This window comes from Hyperolius riggenbachi, chromosome 3 (assembly GCF_040937935.1).
Source record: "Hyperolius riggenbachi isolate aHypRig1 chromosome 3, aHypRig1.pri, whole genome shotgun sequence".
Lineage (NCBI taxonomy): Eukaryota > Metazoa > Chordata > Amphibia > Anura > Hyperoliidae > Hyperolius > Hyperolius riggenbachi.
The window spans coordinates 187,882,872-187,910,483 of record NC_090648.1 but is presented as its reverse complement, the minus strand read 5'-3'; the positions used below and the strand labels follow the sequence as shown (position 1 = coordinate 187,910,483).

Sequence of the window (27,612 nt, the reverse complement as noted above, 5' to 3'; positions counted from 1 at the left end):
GATTTAGGCTCAGTTCCCACTTACGCCAGATCCCGTGCAGCCAGCAGGATTGGACAGGGCAGATGTGTTACCACCATAGGCTATATGGCGAACGTATATTCCTGCCCAAGATTATCGTGGACTGCACAGAAGTGTCGCCCGCTTTCCCCAATGGATCTGTTTCAGTGGCAAGAAAAAAAGGCTTCTATTTATAAAATCACTGTCAGTTTTGCGATGAGCAAAGAACTGACAAAAAATGTCTGTTCTCAGCTCAAGTGGAAACAGAGCCTAATGTATGCACCCAGCCTTGGGGATACTGGACAATAACAGCCTGTTCTCCAAAGTAGCACCAGCAGTAGAATGGGCACAATTTACCAATTTGATGCACTCGAGAGGCAAATGTACTTACGTGCACACGCCTTATTCTTATGCTGAATACACACTGTTCGTTCCCGCATCGAATGCGCCGCTCGATTCCAGACGAATCGATTATTCCCGAACATTTCCGAGCGCATTTCGATGATTTTTAGGTCGATTGGCATGTAAAGTATGGCAAATCGACCTAACGATCCATCGAAACGCGAATCGGACATGTCGGAAATAAACGAATCGACAGGAATCGAGCGGCGCATCGACGGGAATCGAGTGCGGGAACGAACCGTGTGTATCCAGCATTAAGGTCCGTACACACGCCGGACTTTAGGCAACGACGGGTCCGTCGTTGCCTCCCGCTGGGTGGGCGTGCCAGCGACAGTCCGGCGTGTGTACGCTCTGTCGTCAGACTGATACGGCTGTTTCTGAGCGATCCACCCGGCGGATCGCTCAGAAACAGCCGTATCAGTCTGACGACAGAGCGTACACACGCCGGACTGTCGCTGGCACGCCCACCCAGCGGGAGGCAACGACGGACCCGTCGTTGCCTAAAGTCCGGCGTGTGTACGGACCTTTACTCATACAGTACTTGTGAGCTTGATATCACCTTGTATGCCTCATTTACAAGCACAGCATGCATCTGATTATTATCAGATGTCAGTGGTTTTGTTACAATACACTATATACACACACATTAGTAGATTGTCTGGAACTGTTCAGGTAAAATGTCAAACGAGTATCAACATGCACATTTGAATACATTTAGCATGAACATATGGCTGCCGTTGTGAAACTAACAGTAGCAACAAGACAGCTAAAACATGGCACAAAAACCCAAAGGTGCACAAAATGCATAACTGCGCTTATGACAGGGATGCTGAAATACAAGTACAATACCATAAGAAGCACTAATGAGAAATTGTTCTAGTTTCTAAATGAAATATCTGCAAATGTTTTAATATAGTCTAGCCCTCCTTTATACATCTCGCATAAAACAAAGGCGATCCCCTGGACACAATGTAACAGGAGCATGTAAGTGCAGATGAGTCACACCCATCATGGAAATGGAAACAAACTGCCATCTGAAGCGGAGGCAGCAATCGCCTTCCAGCTGGAAGTCTCTTAACGACGCCATCTGTCACAGAATCATATGGCCAGATAATCATGGATGCTTCTACATGACTTTACAGACAGAGGACAGCGGAAATGCAACCAAACAAGGCAACTTTAATCTGCTCAGATATGCACAACCCCACTGCAGTATTTAAATATTAAAGCACCAGAAATGTTATGTGATCTCAATAAAAAAAGAAGAACGTATGATACAAAGAGGACATTCTCAATGCAGAAAACATAGCTGTTAAGAAATGCATACCAGTTGAATTTAAAACAAAAGCTATTACTTCCTGTACAAGATGGCACTAAATGCAGTCATGGTTGCAGATGTCACTTTCTTTTGTGGATGCATGTTCAGTACAAAAAAAAAAAAAAAAAAAGTGTATAAGCAGGAAGGAAGAAATAAAGGAGACAGAAGCCATTTGTGTGTTGGAGCTTGCTATGTGGTAGCTTAGCAGAGAAACAGGTGTAGGGGCAGGTGAGATGGCAAGAGAGAAAATATCCTTTTTGCAGTAAATAGCTATGAATATTTATCTGTACTGCAGATAACATTTTGCTATTTTTAGCAGACCTGAACTGATAGGGTAAAAATAAAACATTACTGTATGTAAGGCTGTGCTAGACTTACAAAGTACAACTGTCAATATAGTAATTCAATTCCCACCTATGCCTGCCAAGCCTTCATTCAAGATGGCGTAAGTGTCTCTGTGACGGGCTTTGACAGCACTTGGCCTGACACTCAGCCTACTTCCAGTCCAAAAGCAGGAGTCCTAGGCTGGCGTGGGGAAGAGCCCAGAGGTAAGCTAAGGAAGAGGAGGGGCTTGGAACTCGTGAAGTTGAATACCCGTGAAAGAAAAGCATAAGAGAGTTTCGGACAAGAGAGGAGACTCTTATCTGTTGGGGAATAGGAAGTGGGATATGGGATCAGCAGATGGCTGAGATCCACTAAAGAGAATACCTGGAACTGGAACTTGCACATTGAACACCACCCTTTAATGGAGACATATAAACTCTATTATCCTGTACAAAACCCATTTTCCATTCGCACCTAGTAGTTCCTTCTCTCTACACAAACATCTAGCATTTAACATCTTACGTGCTAGAACGGCCACCCACCAATTACAATTTACCAACTAAGCCACCGTTTTCCATTCTGACAATAAAAGCACTATTGAACCAATTTTTGGCATGAACAGCCCTCGGTTTTTAACTCCTATGTTTGCCGAGCGGCCTTGCATTTAAACCTTTATCTTCCCAAATTGCATGCCCTTAACTTTGTGTCTGAACAACAAGTATGCAATAAACTCTTAGGCTATGTCCACTCACTGGATTGACCTCGGCCACAGCAGCCGATAAAGAACAGCTTGGCTGAGAATCTACTGTGAATCAAGCGTGTGTACAGTGGTCTTCCAAAATCTCAATAATCAGGCTTGCTGGATGTTTAGCTATCTCAGATGCTGGAGTGACCCCTAAGTGGCTTGTTTTTCCCCACTCACCCAGCTCGTTGTCCCTCCTCCCCCTCCAAAGCAACAAATGCGTCACTAGTCTGCAGACTAGTGATACGCCTGTACAGCAATCGCCCCCAACTGTCGTCCGTGGGACTGAGTCTGATCCCTGCCAGGTGACAGTATCTATTAGTGTGTATGTAGTTTTGACCTTTGTACACAAACAAGATGGTTCTTGTCCGAGAATACAGCGTGTGTACGGTGGCACTGAATGTCACGAATAGATGCTGGATCATCATGGCCAAGCGAAGACCAAGGATATTGTTCTCTTTCTTAGTCCTCCTGTTCCACTGTGCACCCCGGGTCATCCCTCCACGACATCTCCATAGCAACAATACGTCTTTCGATACTTGCCCATGAACTGTCACTTGAATACCAATCCCTATGAGTGAAAGGACTTTTGTTTGTGTACGCACCCTAAATAGGTTTGCATAGACACCCTGCAATTGCCCTCTTCTCTTCCTGTATGTTCACTCCTTAGTTATCCCCCACACTACCTGTATAAACACTCAAGAGACAGTGATGTGCAATGGGAATGTAAAAATACCGGTACAATTTTCTCAGAACAGAGCTCTGCTGGAACATCAGAAAGGTGTCGGATTCCATTCTGCACTATTACACTATATGGCCAGAATTATAAGAATTATTTAAAAGAAAAGGACAACAAATCAAAGTTTTCGGCACTTAAAGAGAACCAGAGATGAAGCACCCTCTTGTATTTACCTTATAAATCAGTGGGAACATGACAGTAAACACCTAATCTGCCCTTTGTTTCATTGTTCTCTGTGTAATCTGACTGTTATCACGTCTGATAAGAATCCCCGACTGAGAAGTCAGGCTGCTCCGTCTAGCTTTGCTACAGAAAGATTATAGCTAAGTCTGTATTCTGTGGTGTTATTTCAAGCCCAAGCCTGCCCCCTTGTGGCTTTGCTATAATGACTCAGCTATAATCATTCCCAGCAAAGCCAGATTTAATTGCTCAGTCTGGGATTCTTGTGACTGCTGTTAACAGACACTTTTAGCAGTGAGGAGGAAACAGAGAGCATGGTAAGTGTTTTCTCTAATGTTCTTACTGATATACATGGTAAAATACACAAGGGTGCTTCGTCTCTGGTTCCCTTTAATGCGTGTTAATAAAAACTAACTGTAGCATGTATTAGAGATTTTTGTGTTCCCCAAAATCAATTTCTCCAGTCTTAAATACTTTTTTTTGTTCTTAATGTTGATCACTCCCTTACGGATCTTATTTTGTGGACCTCTGTTTTCTCACAAAAAGGAAGGGGGAAAAAACCCTGCTGTGCATCTTTTCACAGTAACAGTTTCCTTATTTTTATTCTGACACATTTCCTGTGAAATGTGTCCAACATTAATCTTGGCAGTCATATTTTGTGCATATACTGTATATCTCCTGTTAGCAAATTTCCAACTATTACTAGTTTGCTTTTCCAAATGGTTGTGAGTTTGAAAATGTGAGAACTTATTCCAGCATATTCACCGTCTCTAGCACTAGCCTCTCCCTGTGTGTACCTCAGCCTTGTCCGCTCATACTATGAACAAACACAGGCTAAAATGTAAAGAGAGAATGAAACCAAATGAAAATCCAGCTAAATGGAAAGTTTTGGGTTGTTATAAAGCACACTCCAAACTAAAAACCTGAATACAGAAAGTTTTTTTTTCAGTGGTCTCTGTATTATCAGCTACTGAGCTTTAGGGAAAGCGGAAGTGGGAGAGAAACAGGAAACCTCCTGTTGCCTTATCTCTGCGGAAAATGACACCAATTGGTTCAAAAAAAGCAAAACAAGCTCACTGGTTTTCACTTCCTTCCTTCAAGGATTAGGTCGGCTGGGCAAGGAAAGGCATTACAAATACCGTATATACTCGCATACAAGCCAAATTTTTGACCCCAAAAAAGGGGCCCAAAAGTGGGGGTCTCAGCTTGTATGCGAGTCACTTGTGCCTATGTCTAACCTGTTGAGGATCGGAGAGTGGCTCAGAGAGTGCAGCGGTGATGCGGCGGTGATTCCGAACAGTGAGCAGGCTTGCAGTGCCTGCAGCGATATGCTTCACCGGCTGATCGGGGCGAAGGGGAGCGGACAGCTGAAAGATAGGATGCGGAGGGTTGAGAGCAATGCTGCAGCCGTTGGATGTCCTGGGGGAAAGCAGAGCAGGAGCGATGGATGGCCACACAGAATAGAAACAGCAGGAGCGCTCTTCCGAGTTCATAATCTCGCGCTTCCTGCTGTTTCCGCACCTTGTAAACCAATTGGCTATTACCAGCCAATGGGCTCACAAGGTGCAGACACAGCAGGAAGCGCTAGATAATGAACACGGAAGATCGCTCCTGTTGTGGTCCTGGCTATTCATCGCTGCTGCTCTGTTCTTCCCCCGGGCATCTGACCGCTGCTACTCTGTTCTCCACCCCCCGCCTCCGATCTTCAGCTGCTGAAGCATGTTGCTGCAGGCTCTGTAAGCCTGCTCACTGTTCATCATCACCGCTGCACTCTCCGATCCTCAGTAGGTCAGTTCGTACCGCACACCCCTCACTGTGACTCTGGGTGCTGCTGCCCGTTTTCTGTGTTCTGGTGGGAGGGAATGGTAATAATCACTGTGGTAGGCATGGTAATAGTCACTGTGGTGGGCATGGTAATAATTACTGTGGTGGGCATGGTAATAATTACTGTGGTGGGCATGGTCATAGTCACTGTGGTGGGCATGGTCATAGTCACTGTGGTGGGCACGGTCATAGTCACTGTGGTGGGCACGGTCATAGTCACTGTGGTGGGCACGGTCATAGTCACTGTGGTGGGCACGGTCATAGTCACTGTGGTGGGCACGGTCATAGTCCCTGTGGTGGGCACGGTCATAGTCCCTGTGGTGGGCACGGTCATAGTCCCTGTGGTGGGCACGGTCATAGTCCCTGTGATGGGCACGGTCATAGTCCCTGTGATGGGCACGGTCATAGTCCCTGTGATGGGCACGGTCATAGTCCCTGTGATGGGCACGGTCATAGTCCCTGTGATGGGCACGGTCATAGTCCCTGTGATGGGCACGGTCATAGTCCCTGTGATGGGCACGGTCATAGTCCCTGTGATGGGCACGGTCATAGTCCCTGTGATGGGCACGGTCATAGTCCCTGTGATGGGCACGGTCATAGTCCCTGTGATGGGCACGGTCATAGTCCCTGTGATGGGCACGGTCATAGTCCCTGTGATGGGCACGGTCATAGTCCCTGTGATGGGCACGGTCATAGTCCCTGTGATGGGCACGGTAATAGTCACTGTGGTGGGCATGGTAATAATCACTGTAAAAGCTGCTGTTATACAGAACCCTGGGGTGTGCATAAAAGCCTCAGGAGCTGCTGCACCTCCTACCTTCGGCTTATATGAGGGTCAATCATTTTGTCATGTTTTTTAGGTAAAAGTTGGGGGGTCTGCTTATATGCGGGTCGGTTTATATGCGAGTATATATGGTTCTTGCCAAATTGAGTCATAAACAGCTGAATGTGGCAACAATAATCTAATATCTAGGATTTCATGGACTTTATATACATATGTCAGCAATGTTTTCAGTAAAATGCCAGCAGATAACAATGAAAGTAATCCCACAGTGAGAGGCTGCCATATATACAAACATACAAACATCCTCCTATCATGTAGTTGCCAATTCCTCAGGTGTTTCCGCACTTCACCTCACACTCTACAAATTTAAATAAAGCGGAGGATGCACACAACACCAAAATAACACAACCTGATAACACAGGCTTATCATCAGTTTAGCGCGTGCATCCCCGCTGAGTGACAGAGCGGAAATGAAAAACATTTTATACATACCTGGGGCTTCCTCCAGCCCCATCCACTGCGCGCAGCTTCGGGAACCGGGTGCCCGCACGTTCGTCAGTCGTCAGCTCTGGGTCCCTTTAAAGGACTTCCGAGGCCAGACAAAAATAGATCAGTTAGATGCAATAAGGATACAAGGTCGGAACTGCTGTTGGTGCGTTTATTGCCAGATGGTGCTTACATCATATTGCGTGCAAGATATAAGAAAAACACATACCGTGCAAAAAGAGGCTTATAGCTGTGAGCTGGTGGTGGGCGCTGGGTGCAGGAATAGCCTGACGGCCGTTTCGCGCTGTCTAGGCGCTTCTACGGAGGCTGTATGTTGGGGGTAAACTGACCGGGTAGATATACCCTCTGTCACGGCGTTCGGCGGGCTTCCGCCTTCTGGTGCCGCCCCTATTCCTCCCCTTCAGCCAATCAGGTAATGGAGCGCACCTGCGCTTCATGATCGGCTTCCGTGGGGAAGGGAGGAACTAGATTACTGGTGCCAAAGCGGACCATACTTATTAGATGGACGCTGGAGCTATTGCTCCTATATGGCAACCTGTAGATGGATAGGCGCCATCTTGTGGCCAGGGACTAAACTGCAGATAAAAGATAAAACAGAAAAATGTGGTTTATAAATATTGAACAATTAGACTAGTTCACATTGAACCAGATATGTGCAAAAGTGCAAACTATTGTGCTTATGCTTATTCTGTGCCATTATCTTGTGTCTCTCTAAAATAAGTGACATAGGAATCAATATGTGGCCAGATGGTACCAAACCATGTGGTTTAAAATGCTCATGTAGTGAGTCATGATAAAAAGAGAGGGGTAAGGGATAGGAGGGGCGCTGCAAATATACTGACTAGGGTTTTTCAGAATGACCGACTAAATACAAATTCATACAGGAGTACAACACAATCGATATGAGGAATGGGGTGGCTCAAAGCAGTTCTCTAATCTAAATTAAACACATAATCTGAATGTCCACATTTAGGGATCTAAAAAACATGCAAAATCCGCATAATCATTGAGACCCATTGGGCCCATAGCTTCAGTCCTGATAATCAATATAATCTCCTCTCTTTTGAGCTTCTTCTCCCGATCACCTCCTCTTCTCAGTGGAGGGACGTGGATGATGCCTCTATAGTAGAATTCCACACAAATTGGGTCTAGAGGCAATCAGGAAATTCCTCGATCGTACAGATAAAAATGATCACTTCAAGGACTTCATATGCGAATGTCTCGAATTTGTGCTGACGCACAACTCGTTCGTTTTCGATGGAAAATGGTATTGGCAGGTCTCGGGAACTGCAATGGGGACAGCAGTCTCCTGCACATATGCAAACCTTTTCCTTGCCTGGTGGGAGGAGGAATACATCCATTCCCCTCGTAATCCCTTCAGAAGCATGCTCGGGGCGTGGTCCAGGTATGTGGATGACGTGCTGGTATTTTGGTCTGGGACTCGTGCCACCTTTGACAATTTTGTGCATTATATTAATGCAAACGAAGTAAATATGGCTTTCACAGCAAACATAGCGCAAGATAAGGTGGCCTTTCTGGATCTAGAACTAGTGATCAAGGAAGGGAAACTAATACCTATGGGATTTCGTAAGGAAACCGCATCAAATGCCCTACTTCATAGCAACAGCTTTCACCCAGAGCACGTGACCCGCACACTTCCTTATGCCCAGTTCCTCCGATTACGTCGCAACAACGCACTCGACGACGATTTTCGTCGACAGTCGGAGGACCTGGGCAAGAGGCTCTTGGCAAGAGGCTATAAAGCTGAATCCATCCAACAGGCCTTCCTGAAAGCTAATTCCAAAGAAAGAAAAACTCTACTGGAAAACAAGCCAAAAGGCCTAACTGAGGCCTCAAAGAGGGTACCAATGTCCTTCGACTTCACAGGGATGACAAACCAAATTAAAACAACCATGATTAGGAATTGGGATATTCTATTAAGAGACCCCATCCTGAAACCCTTAGTAGCTGAAGGACCCCTGTTTTCTTTCAGGCGAGCTCCTACGATAGGATCAAAAGTCAGCAAAAGTGAATTTAAAGAGACTCCGTAACAAAAATTGCATCCTGTTTTTTATCATCCTACAAGTTCCAAAAGCTATTCTAATGTGTTCTGGCTTACTGCAGCACTTTATACTATCACTGTCTCTGTAATAAATCAATGTATCTTTTCCCCTGTCAGACTTGTCGGCCTGTGTCTGGAAGGCTGCCAAGTTCTTCAGTGTTGTGGTTCTGCTATGAACTCACCCTTCCAGGCCCCTCTCTGCATACTGCCTGTGTATTATTTAGATTAGGGCAGCTTCTCTCTTCTCTCTTATCTTTTACAAGCTGGATAAATCGTCCTCTGAGCTGGCTGGGCTTTCACATACTGAAGAATTACAGACAAGGGCAAAGCTGTTTGCAGGAAGAAACGAGCAGCCTGAAATTTCAGTGCATGAGAACAGGGGGAAAGAAACACACAAATGATCTCTTGATATTCAAAAGGAAGGCTGTATACAGCCTGCTTGTGTATGGATGTATTTTCTATGTGTGGACATACTGTACAGCAACCTACTTCCTGTTTTGGTGGCCATTTTGTTTGTTTATAAACAAACTTTTTAAAACTGTTTTTAACCACTTTTAATGCGGCGAGGAGCGGCGAAATTGTGACAGAGGGTAATAGGAGATGTCCTCTAACACACTGGTATGTTTATTTTTGTGCGATTTTAACAATACAGATTCTCTTTAACACCCCACATAGAGACAACTGGTTGGAACGATTGAAACCTCATGGGAACCATAAATGCGGCCATTGTGTATCGTGTAATCAGATGAACGTAGGAGACAGCTTTCAGTTAGGGCCCACACGACGCAAAGTTAATGCGTTTTTTACGTGTCAGACAGAATACGTCGTATACGCTATATGGTGTCCCTGCGGTCGTTTCTATGTGGGAGAAACCACAAGATCAATCAACAGACGTTTTAGAGAACACTTCAACTCTATTAAATCTGGCCATGGCTCACCCAGATTAATCAAGCATATAAGAGCAGCACATAATGGTGATCCCTCAGTATTAACTTTTGCAGGCATCATCCACGTCCCTCCACTGAGAAGAGGAGGTGATCGGGAGAAGAAGCTCAAAAGAGAGGAGATTATATTGATTATCAGGACTGAAGCTATGGGCCCAATGGGTCTCAATGATTATGCGGATTTTGCATGTTTTTTAGATCCCTAAATGTGGACATTCAGATTATGTGTTTAATTTAGATTAGAGAACTGCTTTGAGCCACCCCATTCCTCATATCGATTGTATTGTACTCCTGTATGAATTTGTATTTAGTCGGTCATTCTGAAAAACCCTAGTCAGTATATTTGCAGCGCCCCTCCTATCCCTTACCCCTCTCTTTTTATCATGACTCACTACATGAGCATTTTAAACCACATGGTTTGGTACCATCTGGCCACATATTGATTCCTATGTCACTTATTTTAGAGAGACACAAGATAATGGCACAGAATAAGCATAAGCACAATAGTTTGCACTTTTGCACATATCTGGTTCAATGTGAACTAGTCTAATTGTTCAATATTTATAAACCACATTTTTCTATGTTTTATCTTTTATCTGCAGTTTAGTCCCTGGCCACAAGATGGCGCCTATCCATCTACAGGTTGCCATATAGGAGCAATAGCTCCAGCGTCCATCTAATAAGTATGGTCCGCTTTGGCACCAGTAATCTAGTTCCTCCCTTCCCCACGGAAGCCGATCATGAAGCGCAGATGCGCTCCATTACCTGATTGGCTGAAGGGGAGGAATAGGGGCGGCACCAGAAGGCGGAAGCCCGCCGAACGCCGTGACAGAGGGTATATCTACCCGGTCAGTTTACCTCCAACATACAGCCTCCGTAGAAGCGCCTAGACAGCGCGAAACGGCCGTCAGGCTATTCCTGCACCCAGCGCCCACCACCAGCTCACAGCTATAAGCCTCTTTTTGCACGGTATGTGTTTTTCTTATATCTTGCACGCAATATGATGTAAGCACCATCTGGCAATAAACGCACCAACAGCAGTGCCGACCTTGTATCCTTATTGCATCTATCTGACGTCTACCTACTCCAGTCAGAGCACGCTGAGTGCGCCACAAGAGTTTAACTCACTATAGCCCCGCAAGTCTTGTACATGAACAGATGTGAATCCTTTGCAGTGCCGACTTTTTCCTCTTCCCCTCCAATGTCTCTCCTATGAAAAATAGATCAGTACCTGGGTGCTTTTTGTCCCCATAGATGACGCCATCCGCGCCCTCCGTTACATTCCGCCGCCATTATTTTCACAGTACTGGCCCCAGGTCGGGATCCCATCCCAATGCACTGGTTGTTTCATTACTCTCCTCCAAAGATGGCTCTGAGCTGAGCCGAGTCTGTGCCGTATGCAATGACGCGAGTCCGGCTGCGCAGCTCTCAGCCCTCCTCCAGCCGCGTGATGTGAGCGTGACGATGGACACACAGGAGGATGCGGGGACCGAGGACGTGGCTGGAGGAGGGCTGAGGGCTGCGCAGCCGACCTAGAGTCCATGCGTACTGCGCAGCTGCGGCTCAGCACGGCAGCCATCTTTTGAGGGGAATAATGAAACGACCCGTGCGGTGAGGTCGGGACCCGACCTGGGGCCAGTACTATGAAAATAATGGCGGCGGAATGTAACGGAGGGCGCGGATGGCATCCTCTATGGGGACAAAAAGCACTCTATATCTGACCGTCTGGCCTTGGAAGTCCTTTAAGGACCAGCGACTTTTTTTCAATTCACTACTTCCTGATCCCTGTGATTGGCTCACAGTGATTAGGAGCCAATAAAAATGGCTCCTGATGGATGTACGTAACGCAGCTGTGTTTAGTCCTGTGCCGGAGGAGACACACTATTGCGTCCCCTGCATAGGAGCAGCAGCCGTTAAGACTACACCACATCAGGCTTAGGTAGCTACAAGTGCGACATAGTTTAACCTTCGGTGGTCTCGAACTGGTTGAAGTAAACAAGAAGTGAGAGGGATATGGAGGCTTCCATATTTATTTCCTTTTAAACAATACCAGTAGCCTGGTAGTCCTGCTGATTTCTTTAGCATCAGTAGTGTCTGAATCACACACCTAAAATAAGTATGTGAGTAATCAAGTCTAGTCAAAAACATCTGATCTGCATGCTTGTTCAGGGTCCATGGCTAATGGTATTAAAAGGATCAGCAGGACAGCCAGGCAATTTGCATTGTTTAAAAGGAAATCAATGTAAGCCTTCATATCCCTCCCACTTCAGGTATGCTTTCATAACATAACATAATGCATAAAAGCTAATCAGGTCATCCTTGGATCAGAAAATCTGATCTGCATGCTTATTTAGGGTCTTTGGCTAGGAGTATTAGAGGCAGAGAATCAGGAGGGCAGCCAGGCAGTTTGCATTTTTAAAAGGACATAAATATGTTAGCCTCCATATCCCTCTTACCCCAGATTTCATTTATAGCAGCAGGTACAGCCATACTATCCCAGGAGAAAAAAAAATGCACATATAAGTAGATAAATACTTGTTCTACTTACATAACAGATGTATTAAACTGTCCACATTTTGATTTCAGCAAATTTTATATAGAAAATAAAAAGGAAACTGTTCCAGGGACTTTCCATCTTTACTGCTTCTGACTGAAGTCAATCCTGATGTCATGTCCTCTCTTAAGGGGCCCATACACTGGTCGATTTAAGTGATCGATTCTATAGAATCGATCGCAAATCAATTGTATAGAATTGTCCGATCAATCGATTTGTGGCCAATTTCGATCGATTTGATCTATCTGACAGGATGAAAAATCTAGGTCCATCTGCTGCTGGCAGCAGATCGATGGCCCATAAAGTTGGACTGAATCTGATGCTGGGAATACACAATGAGATTTTTCAGTCGATTTACTGTCCAATCTCATTTCCGATCGATTTTCTTATCTTTTCTTATCAATTTCCATTCACTTCTATGATAAATCGACCAGAAAAACGGTTGAAAATAAGATCGGACATGTCGGAAATTATCTATCGAACCATCTATCTGCTGAAAAAACTTATGGTGTATTCTTAGCATTATGGTGCAGTAATGCATTTAGATTAATTTTCAATAGATTTTCAATAGATTTCATCCAGATTTGACCTGACAGGCATCTGACAAAAATCTATCTGATGGTCTAATCTGCTGCTAATCTATTTAGTGTATGGCCACCTTTACTCTTTATTCTTCTCCTGTCTGATATAGTGTATTTATTGCCAGACTACCCACTGCACCCCCCCCCCCCCCCCCCTCTCCCTGGCAATGTACCAGGATAGAGCCAGGCTGACTGAGATAAGATTCATTGCGGCAGACACATTTATGATTAGATTGGAATGCTTGCGATGCAGACTGCATGTAGACTACATAATAAACACAGAGCAGTGGGTAAATGGAATTTGATTTTATGGCTAACAATTGAGCTTTAAAAGTATTAAAGGCTGCGGATCAGCAGAAAAATCAGGCAGTATGTATTGTTCAAAAAGAAAGAAATATAGCAGCCTCTGCAGCTCTCTCACTACAGGGTCACATTAACTTTCTGCTTTGCATTTTTTTTAAATGTAGTTTTAAAAATGTATGCTAACTTACCTTCCCTGCAGTTGCAAAGTATTCACCATCTGGGGACCACTTCATCAAAAGCACAGGCACTGCAGTTCTGTTTGCAAAGGAAACATTAAATATTCATATTCATGATGTGATGTTGTGCAGAGTATGTAAATGATATTAATAAATAAAGGGAAGCGATCTGTTACTGCAGGTCATGAATCTTCATGCTATCATTTAGATGATAGATGTTCACGTAGAAGATCTTAATAAAGCATACACTTAAACAACTGAACTGGGAAATTACTTTTACTACGTTCAGCTACCAAGCAAGAAAAAAAAAAAAAAAAAGGCACTCCGTTTTCTAGACATTTCACAAAGAATAAAATTGCTTTGGTAAATGGTAAAGACCATCTACTCTCTTTTTTTAAGGATTAGTTTAATAAGAAAACACAAGTTGTATGAATTTGTTTGGACATACGAACAGTACAGAACCAATGAAAGAGGAACTCCAGTGAAAATAATGTAATAAAAAAGTGCTTCATTTTTACAATAATTATGTATAAGTGATTTAGTCAGTGTTTGCTCATTGTAAAAGCTTTCCTCTCCCTGATTTTCATTCTGACATTTATCACATGGTGACATTTTTACTGCTGGCAAGTGATGTCTGTGGATGGAGATGCTGGTCACGGTTTTTCTTGAACGCAAATACTCTTGTTGAGGTGTTTAAAGGACCTCTGTCGCGAAAAGCTTATACATGTAAACATAGACAAATAAGAAGTATGTTTCTTCCAGAGTAAAATGAGCCATAAATTACTTTTCTCCTATGTTGCTGTCACTTACAGTAAGTAGTAGAAATCTGACAGAACCGACAGGTTTTGGACTAGCCCATCTTCTAATGGGGGAGGGGGGGTGTTCTTAGGGTTTTCTTCATTTTTAAAAGCACTTAGTGAATGGCAGTTTCAGTTGCTCTGTCTAACTGCCCAAAAAAATGTGCTGCGAGCAGGGAGGCAGGCCAGTATCTTTGCATAAATCCTTTTCAGGGAATGTCTTTATAAAAAAAATAAAGGACGTGCTGAGAATCCCCTATGGAGAGATAGACCAGCTCAAAATCTGTCAGTAATGTCAGATTTCTACTACCTACTGTAAGTGACAGCAACATAGGAGAGAAGCAATTTATGGTTCATTTTATTCTGGAAGAAATGAACTTCTTATTTGTATGTGTCTTAAATTTTAAGATTTTCACGACAGTTCCTCTTTAACCCTCTGTTTCTTTCACGGACAGTGCAAGGAGTTGGAAGAGGTCAGCAGCATTAAACACGGAGATGGAAGAAACTGCCAACATTCAGGAGGCGGGGATGCCCTAAGCTCCATTTCTATTTCTCATGTTTTATTAATTAATGCTTTTCATCCATGTAGGGAGGCAAAATGCACATCTGTAGGGATGCTGCTAAGTATTTATTTATTGATTTTTATTTTTTTTAAAACAGAGTAGGGATTGACCATGCCATTATAGTAAGCAGGGTCAACTGTAGGACTAGTTTGGACATTTGGCTAAGAAATATATTTACCTCAGCAAAAACACATTAACAAAAAACACACACACAAAAAAAAGTCTATGGCACCTTTAGTCTCTACCTTTTGAGGGCCCCTCCGACTCCAGCTCTCTACTGCAATCTACCTCCTTTGGGGGTACCTCCTACTCATCCTTGCAAGATATGACAGCAAAAGGTTTTGACTAAGCAAATTTCATGCTCTGGTGGATATTTGGGGCTGCCATGTTTTTGCATGGTGTTTGCTTCTGATGTGAACCTATACTCCTGCTGCACTTGGATGGTTTTCATTAGGGCCGTTGCTAGGATCCTAAGAGATCTGGGGCACTTTTGGGCAATGCAGCCCAAAAAAAATGCGTGGGGCCACGTGCCTGAATTTGGGTGTGGTCATGGGTGGAACAAAATTTACATGAACTTAACAGCAGTCTAAGTAGGCCTGCACAGCAAAATGTTCGATGAAGCCCCCCCTCTCCATTAATACAAAAATAAATAAATAAATGGAGTATATCACAAAAATAGGCAGTGCCACTTAAACATAGCTAGGCAGAGTTACCTGGTTTCTGTGCTGGCTGGTCTGGCTTTCTGCTGGGTTTCCTGACCTTTTAGTGGACCCCCTCCCATGCTCCTACGGGGCTTCCATTGAGGCACCACAAATCCCAGCATGCCTCCATAGAACAACCACAGCTCCCTGCATACCCCCCCATAAAGGCACCACAGCACCCAACATGCCCCCATAGAGGCACCACAGCACCCAGCATACCCCCATTGATGCATCACAGCTCCCAGCATGCTCGCCATTGAGGCACCACAGCTCCCAACATGCCCCCATAGAGGCTCTACAGCTCTGACTCTGCCTGTGGGACATTAGGGGCACCCCAGAATATATCCGTGGCATGTGCCACTGATCTTTGGGTCTAGCAACGCCTCTGGTTTTCATACACTGATGCCTTCCTAAAATGGATGCAATTTGATGTTACAACAGTATACAGTATGCTGTACAAGCTAGGTGATGAAAAATTAAAAATGGTTTAGGTCAACTGCACAAAGCTTTGTGTGTGAAACAGACAGATTCCATACAATGTGCATTTAAAAAAACAGGCCTGAACTAGGGTGTTAACCTAACACAAAAAATAAATAAATAATAATATTAATAATAATATAGCTTCACTTAAAATTGCTGCAGAAAATGTTAGCACTATATAAATGCATAGAGATAATAAATGGATTATGTGGTGTGGAAAAAACCTAGTTACAGAAAGGTGCCAGTTCTCACATGCTCGATTCTTAAATATTCCAAAAGCCCAGAACCTATAGCTTTGACATGTAAACACCAAATAAGCCTTGAACCAGGGCTCTGCACCCCTGATTTTTTTAAAGAGCTACTTAGCAAAAACATACACTACGGGCAGAAACTGAATCTCTCCCCAATTGCAGGTTTGGAATGAGTCCCTTAAGCTCTCCAGCAGCCTGTGTAAGGTCACAGAAGAAATTCAGACATTTCAGAACAAGTGTAGAGGCATAGCAGCATGCCCTGCACCTCATCTCAACTTACTTGCATTGCCAGATACAGTTCCAGTCATTCAAGGCAGGTTGAACTTTATCCTCCTCTATGACTTGTCTGTCAATATCATCCTCATCCTCTTCTAGAATGTCACTTGAAGGTGGTGCCCATAACTGCAAGTACTCTGTTGCAGTCAGCAGTCTGTTACCTGCAGATTATTCATGATTTAACAAAATAGACATTTTTGTGCAATTTCATGAGTCTATTTTAAAAAACAAAACCCAGAGAAATGTTTTCTGCTTTTGACATTCCCATGAGTACATTTAGAACAACTTATTTACAACAGTGGGAACAGTTTTTTGCTCTGGTAATCAGGCTTTTATAAGTTTTGAATCTGTCATTACCAGGACGTGGCGATCAGAACAATGTACTGGTAATTATTCACCATCGGTGACTATTGGGTCTCACTAATGCAGTGACGGGACAAAATAAGGATAATTTTTAGGAAAAAACAAAACAGGACCATTCTGCTGGAAGCAGCAAATGCAGTAAGGCACTCCCAGTCTCTGCGTCACCAGCTCTGCAGAGAGAAGCCACTTCTATCATTTGTTTTCCCTCAATAAATTGGTGGATGTGTTTGATTAAAGTGACATTGAAGCAAAAAACAAAACAAAAAAAACACACAAAAGAAAAACAAACTTATGATATAATGAATTGTATGTGTAGTACGGATAATTCATTCAACATTAGTAGCAAAGAAAAGAGTCTCATATTTTTATTTTCAGCTATATAGCTGTTTTTCTATAACATTGCATCATGCTCTAATACCGTCTTTCCCTGAAAATAAGACAGTGTCTTATATTAATTTTTGCTCTAAAAGATGTGCTAGGGCTTATTTTCAGGGGATGTCCTATATTTCTATTAGAAAGTGTCTCTCAGCCGAACATTTCCTGTTCCTTTGTACTGTGATGTTCATGGATTTAAAAGTATGCTGTGTACTGATTAGGCACCTGCCCTGTCATCCCTGCACACAGCTGATAACCTTGCTGTGTGCTGGGATGACAGGATCAGTGCCCAATTGGCACTGCACCATTGTGTCCCCACTTAATGGCTGCCTCTTCCTCCTCTATCTTCCGCTAGGGCTTATTTTCGGGGTAGTGCTTATATTTCAAGCATGCTCAAAATTCCAGCTAGGGCTTATTTTCAGGGTAGGTCTTATTTTCAGGGAAAGAGGGTAGTTACAGTTTACAAATCACACACTGCATTTTAAACGATGAAACAGACACTAGACACCAGGAAACGCTTTATGGGGGAGGGAGGAAAGAAGTTTGAGCCAAGGATAAAAATACATTTTGTTTTGGGTACATTTATGAGCAAAAACTCTCGGTTTATATTACAGTATAAAAGGGTACATCAAATAATTATTAGAGTTAAAAATAATCTGTCACTAACATAACAAAAAGCAAGGAACCAGCGTATCGATAATAAAAGCCCAAGACTGTCTCTAGAGATATGCAGTGTACACCTTTTTAGCACTATAATCTCCTTACAGTCATGAGGCCTTATTTACAATTATAGAATCGTAAGATTGTAAAATATCTGAAAACTTTAACAGGCTTACCTTGAGGATCCCAGGCCAAATTATAAGTCACTGAGTTAAGGAAAAACTGGCCCGTCCTAAGCCACTGATATTTTAGCAGCTGAAAATAAACAGAAACATATTTTGATCTCATTTAATATTGCTAGTGTGTAGCAGAACTCATGGAAAAGAAAGAAGTCAGTTTGATTAGGACACAGACTTCTAAAGCTTTGATTTGCTGGTCAAAACCTGTGTCACTTTTGCTTCCGGTCATGCTTAAAGGGAAGATCCGAGGTGATTAAAAAGCAAAAATCTACTTACCTGGGGCTTCCTCCAGCCCCGGCAGCCGTCCTGTGCCCTCGCCGCAGCTCCGGTGGCTCCCGGTCCCCTCCGGTGCAGATGCCGACTGCGCCTCAGCGAGCCACTCAAGGAGTTGCACTGGTGTCATCCAGACTACTGCACAGCCGCAGAACTACTGCGCCTGCGCAGTACAGTGCAGATGACGTCAGCGTGGCTTCATAAGCCGTACACTGAAGCGCAGTAAGCATTTTGTGCCGGAGGGGACCCGGGCCACCGGCAGAGAGCGGAGCTGTGGCGAGGGCACAGAACGGCTACAAGTGGCTGAAGGAAGCCCCAGGTAAGTAGATTTTTGCTTTTTAATCACCTTGGACCTTCCCCTTAAAGTAAACCTGTAACACTGTTTGGAATAAAAATCAGATACCTCAGGAGTGGAAAGTCTCTGGATCCTAATGTGCCTTGCCACGTCCTCCTCAGCAGGCCCAATCAAGCGCTAGGACCCCCAAAGATACGTAAAACAATAACTGCTGCAGTTGCCGGTGTGCGCAGGTGCAGTAGCAGCTTTTTTCCTGGCAGAAATAGCTGAGCCAGATTGTATTTGCTGTACTGTGGAGACACAGATAGCTTGCGCCTGCGCAGTAGAGTGGACATGTTCGGGATCGGCTATTTCCACCAGACCGCGGGGAACCTGATACTGCGCCTGCACAAGGCAACCGACAAGTGTGCTTTCACGGGTCCCAGAGCTGGATTCCTGCTGCTGAGGAGGAAGGGGGGGAGCCTCTTTAGGATCCAGAGGCTTTCCCCCTTCCAAAGTAAGAAGCCCCTTGGGGCACTTTTCTTCCCTTCAGGTATACTTTAAAGGGAACCAGAGGAGAGAGACATGTGGAGGCTTACATATGTATAAACAATGCACGTTGCCTTGCTTTCCTGCCTCTAATACCTTTAGAGCCTGAACAAGCAAGCAGATCAGATGTTGCTGACTGAAGTGTGACTGGATTAGCTGCATGCTTGTTTCAGGTGTGTGATTTAGACACTACTGCAGCCAAAGAGGTCACCAGGACTGCCAGGCAACTGGTATTGTTTAAAAAGATAAAAACATGGCAGCATCCAAATGTCTTTCACCTCAGGTTCCTTTTAAGCAGAAAGTAAGCTAATCATACAAGTATGACCATTGTGTGCAATCAGGCAAGTACAGAGGATGATCTGACATGAGAAGAAGGTTTTTTTCTTCAGGTAAAAACTGACGCATAGAGGTTGTATTGTTAAACTCAAGTATAGACTTGGTGCAGGATCCAAACATTAATCCACAATCCACAAGTCTCTTTCTCCGTTTGACCAAAATTGTATTTGGAGAAGTGCTGCTTGACTGACAATGTCTCAACTAATGTTAACCATTGCCGCTACCATTCTTAAGGTACCCATACAGTTATAGAAATTGCCACCAGATGTGGCAAAACTACCAATTTCTCGGAATTTATTCCCATCACACAGCACATAGATTATGAATATATTTCAGCAGGGGATCTACTAAAAATTTATTAAATTGCTGGCAGTTAACCTACCAGTTTGGACAATAGGAGAGAACCAGATTGCCTGGAGAAAGCCCACACAAACACAGAGAGCAGATACAAACTCTCATGTCACCATAAAAAAAAATCAAATTTCAACAGCAACTGGTCTGAGTGTATTAAGTAATAAAGATGCTAATCATGCATTCAAAACTTGCAAAACTGTTTCTGCTCTTATGGTTTGGAGTTATCACATAGGAGCACTGGCCCTAGTGCCAAACAGTGCCAAAGAGTTGAATGCTGGGAGTTCTTTTTATCTATAATATATTCCTCCTCTTCCATTTATTTCCCTGCCTAGCTGCTCATCAGAAACACCCTCTGATCACTTGTGTTTACAAGCAAGGCTGAGGTGACTCAGTGATTGGATGTGTAAATAAAAAAAAGACCGTGCAGTTGTTAGTATACACCTCAGTGGGAGTGTCTGAAGAATCTGGGAGGAGGGCAGCTAATGAATACACAATGAGCAAGAGAAGGGAGGGGTGGGGGGTGGGGAAACAAGAGTCAGGGAGGATATGATGTCAGCATTAGCTTGGCAAGATGGCCGCTGCCTAGAATAGGATTTTCTGCTTTTCCTTTATAAAATTCACAGGAATCATTACGTGGATAGCACAATACATCAGTTATGTAAGTAGAGGTAGTATTTATCTACTTATATATGTGTTTTTTATTTCTAGGTTAGTATGGGTGTCGCTTGTTCTTTAAACCTTGGGACTTTAGCGGTGCAAGGCAAGAGAGCCATCCACTTATCCATCATGCCGCACAACTCAAACCAAGTACATTAGCAATACTTCTCTTTCTGCTCCTGAAAAATCAGCTTGAAAGCGCAGAATACAAATGAATTTCGCCGATCACTGCTTCCAACTTTGTAGGAGATGTCTAACACTGTGCACAGTTAGCAGCAGTTGCAGTTTGAATTGTCCAATTAAACTTCTGTCAATCGGCACATTCAGCAATGATTCATAGCATATTTTGTTCAGAAGATCCTAAGTAAGAACAATGTTCCTCATAAATCAGCTACTTACGCTGTTCCGTTTGTGAGAAATAACTGTAGCAAGAGGTTCAAAGATGCAAACAGTGTTTCCATATGAAGCAGCAATCTGAAAAGGAAACAAAGACATTAGTTCCCCATCACTAGTAATAGTGTATTTAGGAGATCATTTCACAAGCTCCATGTAAAACAATTACCGCATAAGGATATCATGTGCAACATTTCTGTCTGTATCGGTATAGAAGATATTTAGAGCATATTCTATGTTCTAAACATGCTTGAGACGTCTACCTAGCCAAGTGCAGCAGCTGTTATCTTCTTCAGTGGATAGCTCAGAACATGCCACAGCTGCTGCCCTGCTACCATTAGGACTGGATGGGTACAGATATATGGAGTACAACCCGAATGCCAAATCATCTACACTTTACAAAGTCATGGAAAAACATCAAACGCAAATAATAAAAATGCTAATTATACTTTTTTGTACTTAAATTAACGGGATCTCTTAATGTTGCCATGGTTCCCTCACCGACGTGCTAGCTTTTATTTCTGAAGGCAGATGATGGTAAGAATATGTAATATTGGCAAAAACACAATATTCACTTAAGGTTTATGCAGAATATGTGGAAAAAAACTAAAAAACAAAAACCACAAAAAAAACAGTACACTTGAGGCTTGTTCTTTATTTAAAACAAACCTGCAGAAAGAAACGCAGTCATACTTCTTTCAGTGAAATCCATTAGTAAATTGATTAGTAGATCCACAATGATAGTGTAATAAAATGAGTACAGATAAGCTTTGGCTCCAGTCGATGCTCTAACAATCTAGCCTTTCTTTATCATTCCTTAAAGATGACCTGCATAATAACTTTTATAGTGGACCTGAACTCAGAACTGCATCTCAGCTCTAAAAGATAAGCAACGGCATAATATCCTTTAAAGGGGAACTGAAGAGAGAGGTATATGGAGGCTGCCATGTTTATTTCCTTTTAAGCAATACCAGTTGCCTGGCAGCCCTGCTGATCCTCTGCCTCTAATACTATTAGCCATAGCCCCTGAACAAGCATGAAGCAGATCAGGTGTTTCAGACTTTAAAGTCAGATCTGACAAGACAAGCTGCATGCTTGTTTCTGGTGTTATTCATACACTACTGCAGAGAAATAGACCAGCAGGGCTGCCAGGCAACTGGAATTGATTAAAAGGAAATAAATATGGCAGCCTCCGTATACCTCTTACTTCAGTTCCCCTGTAGGCTACTTACACACCAAGACATTGCGTTTTAGGGAATGTTATGGTCGCATAACGTGCCCCTAACGCAACGCCTGGTGCTCTTAGATGTGGACGTCAGAGTGAGCCGCGCTGTGCAGCTCACTCTGGCGTCCGTGATGCCACGATGCGTACTCTTGGACGCATGCGGCATCACGTGGTCCCGCCAGCCAATCGCCACACAGAGGTGCTCCAGGAAGTAAACACTGCACGTCACATCATGCAGTGAATATTAATTAGCCATGTGCCTGGCCGAGGAGGAGGAGGAAAGACCTCCTCCTCCAACACTACTGAGCATGTGCGCACAGTCTAACGCGGCTTAGCCGCGCATAACGCCGTAGCATGCAGCACATTCAACTGACGTCCTGCGTTACAATGTAACGCAACGTGGGCACTGTGAACAGCACATTGATTTTTCATTACTGTGTGGTGGGCTGCGTTACAGGCTGCACTAATGTGCGCCTGTAACGTCTCACTATGAAAGCAGCCTTAAAGAAAAACATGTCTTTGTTATGGTGGGAATACACAGGTCTATTCTGGCGCTCGATTCTGCGGCCAATAGTTTTGCCCGCTCGATTCTCTTATCTTCCACTTATTTTTCTTATCTTTTTTCAATTAACTTCAAGCGGAGAAACGATCGAACGGTGATCGGACATGACGGAAATTATCTATCGAGCCATCTTAATGGCTCAGAATCGAGCCGTGTATTCCCAGCATTAGGGCTGATACAAATCCTGCAATAAATATGTGGTTTGTCTACTTCCTGCTTTCATGGAAGCAGACATATTGTTAACATCCTGTATTTACAAATGAGCTCTCTGCCATGGCAGTCAGCTGACACAGCTGAGGGATCACATTACAACTTGTGCTTAGTCACAGGTGGGTTAATGGTAACAGTGGGTTAAACTCTCTAAATACATACAGGGTGCATTTCTATATGTTTTACTTCTGCCTAGTGCAAGAGTTCAGGTCTGCTTTAAAGAGAACCTGAGGTGAGAGATCTATGGATGCCGACATATTTCCTCTAAACAATGCACATTGCCTGGCTGTCTCACTGATTCACTACCTCTAATAATGTTTGCCATAGACCCTGAAAAAACTCGTAGATCAGATGTCTCAAACTAAAATGTGACATATTAGCTGCATGCTTGTTTCAGGTGTGTGATTAGAACACTACTCCAGAAAGATCAGCAGAACTGCCAGGCAACTAGTATTGTGTAAAAGGATATAAGTATGGCACCCTCCATATGTCTCTCACCTCTGGTTCCTATTCAGTTAATATTTATTGGTTATAGTGCAGTATTCGCCCATTCCTTTCTGTGTGATAAGTTCATATACTGTATTTAAATGGGGCAAACTAAACTCACGTTTCACTTAAGGAGCCCATACACTTAACGGCGGCGGCAGCTTCACAGATGGTGAATCGATTTCATGCTGAAATCGATTCACAATCTGTTTGCAGTAAAGGCAGCCATACGATTCCTCTCTGATCAGATTCGATCAGAGAGGGATCTATCTGTTGGTTGATCTGATGGCAAATCGGCCAGTGTATGGCCACCTTTAGCCATTCATTTTTACATGATACATAACTAATTGTTTTTGAATGTGGTTCTCCTGGTTATGCATTTCCACCAGCTTTTGACAGACTTGCATTAAAATACAGTATATTATCTTTCAAGCCTTTATCAGCCCACTTTCTGCAGCATGGCAATCAGCATAACCCAGTGTTGAAAAATACAACAGGACAAGAAGGTTAACAGCAATAGCTCCTTTCTCCTCTCCAGATCAGCAAAAGCAACAGATGCCAGAGGTTAGGCAGTTGCAGTGAAATGATGGCTCTCCTCCAGAGGACAAAGGGATGCTAACTGAAGCCCTCGTTACATCATCACTGAGGCTTCACAGGAGCTTATGCTGGATACACACGGTGCATTCGCGCACTCGATTTTCCCGTCGATTCGTTTATTTCCAACATGTCCGATTTGGATTTCGATGGATCGTTAGGTCGATTCGCATGCAAAGTATGCCGAATCGACCTAACGATCCATCGAAATCCAAATCGGACATGTTGGAAATAAACGAATCGACGGGAAAATCGAGTGCGCAAACGCACCGTGTGTATCCAGCATTAGAAAGCATGGCATAGGAGGGGCCCTTTAAAGTGCACCTGAAGTGAAAGGGATATGGACGCTACCATATTTATTCCCTTTTAAACAATACCAATTGTCTAGCTGTCCTGCTAATCTTCTGCCTCTAAAGCCCCATCTACACGATACGATTCTTTGTGCAATTCAATTACGATTCCATTTACGATCCGATTAAATCCGACATGTCACGACACGGGATTCAATTCGATTGAATTCGATTTGCCATTGCAAAACAATGGGAAATCGAATTGAATCGAATCTTGATCATACATGTCAGATTTAATCTGATCGTAAATAGAATCGTAATTGAATCGCACAAAGAATCGTACCGTGTAGATGGGGCTTAATACTTTTAGCCACAGACCCTGAACAAGCATGCAGATCAGATGTTTCTGACTAAAGACTAACTGGATTAGCCGCATGTTTGTTCATCAGAATTGAGAAGATTACATGCATGCTTGTTTCTGGTATAATTTAAACACTCCTGCAGCCAAAGAAATCAGCAGGATTGCCAGGAAACTGGGATTGTTGAAAAGGAGCATTTACAATTGGCTTGGAGTACCATAGTACAACAGCAGTTAAAGGCTGTCCTCCTTGTGAAGGTGGTCTTTATCTAGTTAAGTTCTGAAATCCTCTTTCATAAGCCCAAACTTGCAATTTCTGAGATAACAGCATTGCTGGTCATCCAAAAAGGAAGTCCAAGCAATACAGACTGGGGGTGATAAGACAGTGACTATTTCCCCATCTAGTAAGACAAAAGATGAACCTTTTAGGCCCGGTTCACATTAGCGTTCCCTGTCCGGATTTTCCTGATCTGAGCCGGACCGTATACTGTACAAACGGAACGTACATTCTGCATAGCAATGCAAAGTCTATGCGGACGTTCACACGTGTCCGTTCCGTACAGTACGGAGCCGGACCGAATCCGGACTCCGGACACTTTTCCAACATGCGCTATTGTTTGGGTCCGGATCTCCGGCCCACGCACCCGGCCGGAGCCGGACCTGCGCCTGACAGCACCATCCGGAACACAGAAACCAATGGGAAACGGAAGGCACAGAACACACTGCTTACAAAAACCTGACGTTCTACCCCACTTCCTATGCGTATCCAAGCGGCCATTTCGGATGGGGACACATGGGCCAAGCATGTCTGGAGTGGAGCAGCAGTGACAGACGTGCTGGAGCTGTTTGGCAGAATGTCGGAGGTGAGGCCTACAGCGGGGGAACCTGATTCTACAGGTGCACCAGGTGCATCTTCTGCTGACCCCAACATTTTTTTATTCAAATTGCCAAAACGCAAGTGTGAACGGGGCCTTATCCTACTGTGAAACTAAGTATGAGCAAAAAGGTCAACTGGCTATATTCATATTCATTCAGCAGAGCCACTTTTGCTCCACTCCTTACCCTGCCCACCAGAAACTGCTTTGTTGTGAGCCACACCATCACCCACCCCCCATGGCTACAGATCGTGCTGCCTGCAACAAGTCTGTACTGCATTTGATCCCAAACTGTCAACTGAGGGATTGAGTTCCGATCCCTGCAACAATAATTGTGTGCGTGTGCATCCTAAGGGAGCTGCTAAAGGGGTGTGACCTGATTAAACAACAGGTTGGCAAGTGCAAGGAATTTTACAGACAGAAACAAAACAATGGCCACTGTTCAATAAAAACATTTCAACACTGTAGTACGCCTAATCATTAACCACCTGTGACGAATAAAAAAAAACAGCAATACAGCATTTCTATTGCAACATTTTGTGTAAACGATGTTTTGTAAAGGCAGTCTGTACACTGTCGGCAGACTGATCAGGCTGTTTCTGAACGATCCGCTGAGCAGATTGTTCAGAACCAGCCTTACCAGTCTGCCGACAGCACGTACATTCGTGCTACTGTAGGCTGAACATCCGCCCAGCGGGAGGGTCTGACGGACCCGTCATTGCCGGCGGTATGGCATGTGTATGCGACTTTAAACAAAAAACATTTCTTTGTTACAGCTGATACAAATCCTAAAATAAATCTGCACAGGTTCTACTTCCTGATTCATGGAAGCAGACATATTGTTTACAGCGTGTCCTGTCAAACGGTCTTATCTGCCATAGGCAGCCATGTGACTCAGGGGGGAGATCAAATTACAACTTGAGATTAGACACAAATGAGAGGAAATTACACAGGCTAAACTCTCTGAATACATGCAGGGTGCATTTCTCCATGTTTTCCTTCTGTCCTGTGCAAGAGTTCAGGTCCACTTTAAGTTCTTTTTACACAGGAGTGTGGAGAGTGTTGATCTGAAATGTACTGCTTTAAAACCGTTGTAAAAATACATTTTAAAGGGAACCTAAACTGAGAAGGATATGGATTTTTCCTTTTAAAATTATACCAGTTGCCTGACTCTCCTGCTGATCCTGTGTATCTAATACTTTTAGCCACAGCCCCTGAACAAGCATGCAAATAAGATGCTCTGACTGGATTAGCTGCGTGCTTGGTTCAGGTGTGTTATTCAGCCACTATTGCAGCCAAAAGAGTTCAGCAGGACTGCCAAGCAACTGGTATTGTTTAAAATGAAACATCCATTTCCCTCTCAGTTTAGGTTCCCTTTAATTCCAGATTGTAACACTAAGGGCTTGATTCACAAAGCGGTGCTAACCCAGTTAGCACGCCTAAAAGACTTAAGGTGTGATAACTGGGTGCTAACTGGGTTAGCACCGTTTTCTAAAATAACCCCGTGCGCAAAGTTTTGTGCGCTAACAGTTAGCACTGCTTTGTGAATCAAGCCCTACGGTGGTAAAGTCCAGGATGGTTAATCCCCATACAATGCACTATACATAATAAAGGCTAATTGCAAACAAATTAGACTAAATATTAGGGATATGAACAAGATCTTACCCGGCCTTGCTGTTGAGAACACTCTACACAGCTAACCTGGATGTTTCCGTGTTTAGCACCAGGAATTATCTGTACACACTCAAAATCGCTGGCTAGTATGACAATATCACAGCCGGATCCATAGGCCTGCAGAAAGAAAGACATATGACTAATAAACATTGGTAGCTTCAGATTAAAGGGGAACTTCAGCCTAAACAAACATACTGTCATTAAGTTACATTAGTTATGTTAATTAGAATAGATTCGTAATATAATCTCTTACTCGCCCTGTTTTAAAAGAACAGGCAAATGTTTGATTCATGGGGGCTGCCATCTTTGTCATAGGGGCTGCCATCTTTTTGGTTGAAAGGAGGTGACAAGGAGCAGGAGACACAGTTCCAACTGCCCTGTGTCCTGATAACCCCTCCCAGCTGCGCATGCTAGGCTTCA

At 43.7% G+C, this 27,612-nt stretch overlaps 1 protein-coding gene across 4 annotated transcripts in view; it reads right to left on the bottom strand.

Moving 5' to 3' along the window:
- DMXL2 (Dmx like 2) overlaps nt 1-27,612 on the bottom strand; it is a 210,867-nt gene that overhangs the window by 135,513 nt on the left and 47,742 nt on the right. For all 4 annotated transcript variants that reach the window (XM_068275436.1, XM_068275438.1, XM_068275437.1 and 1 more), the window contains exons 2-6: nt 27,184-27,309; nt 20,925-20,999; nt 18,080-18,158; nt 16,510-16,666; nt 13,450-13,516 (exon numbers count right to left, since the gene is read on the bottom strand). In XM_068275436.1, coding sequence (XP_068131537.1) covers nt 13,450-13,516; nt 16,510-16,666; nt 18,080-18,158; nt 20,925-20,999; nt 27,184-27,309 — 504 coding nt within the window. The remainder of the gene's footprint in view (nt 1-13,449; nt 13,517-16,509; nt 16,667-18,079; nt 18,159-20,924; nt 21,000-27,183; nt 27,310-27,612) is intronic.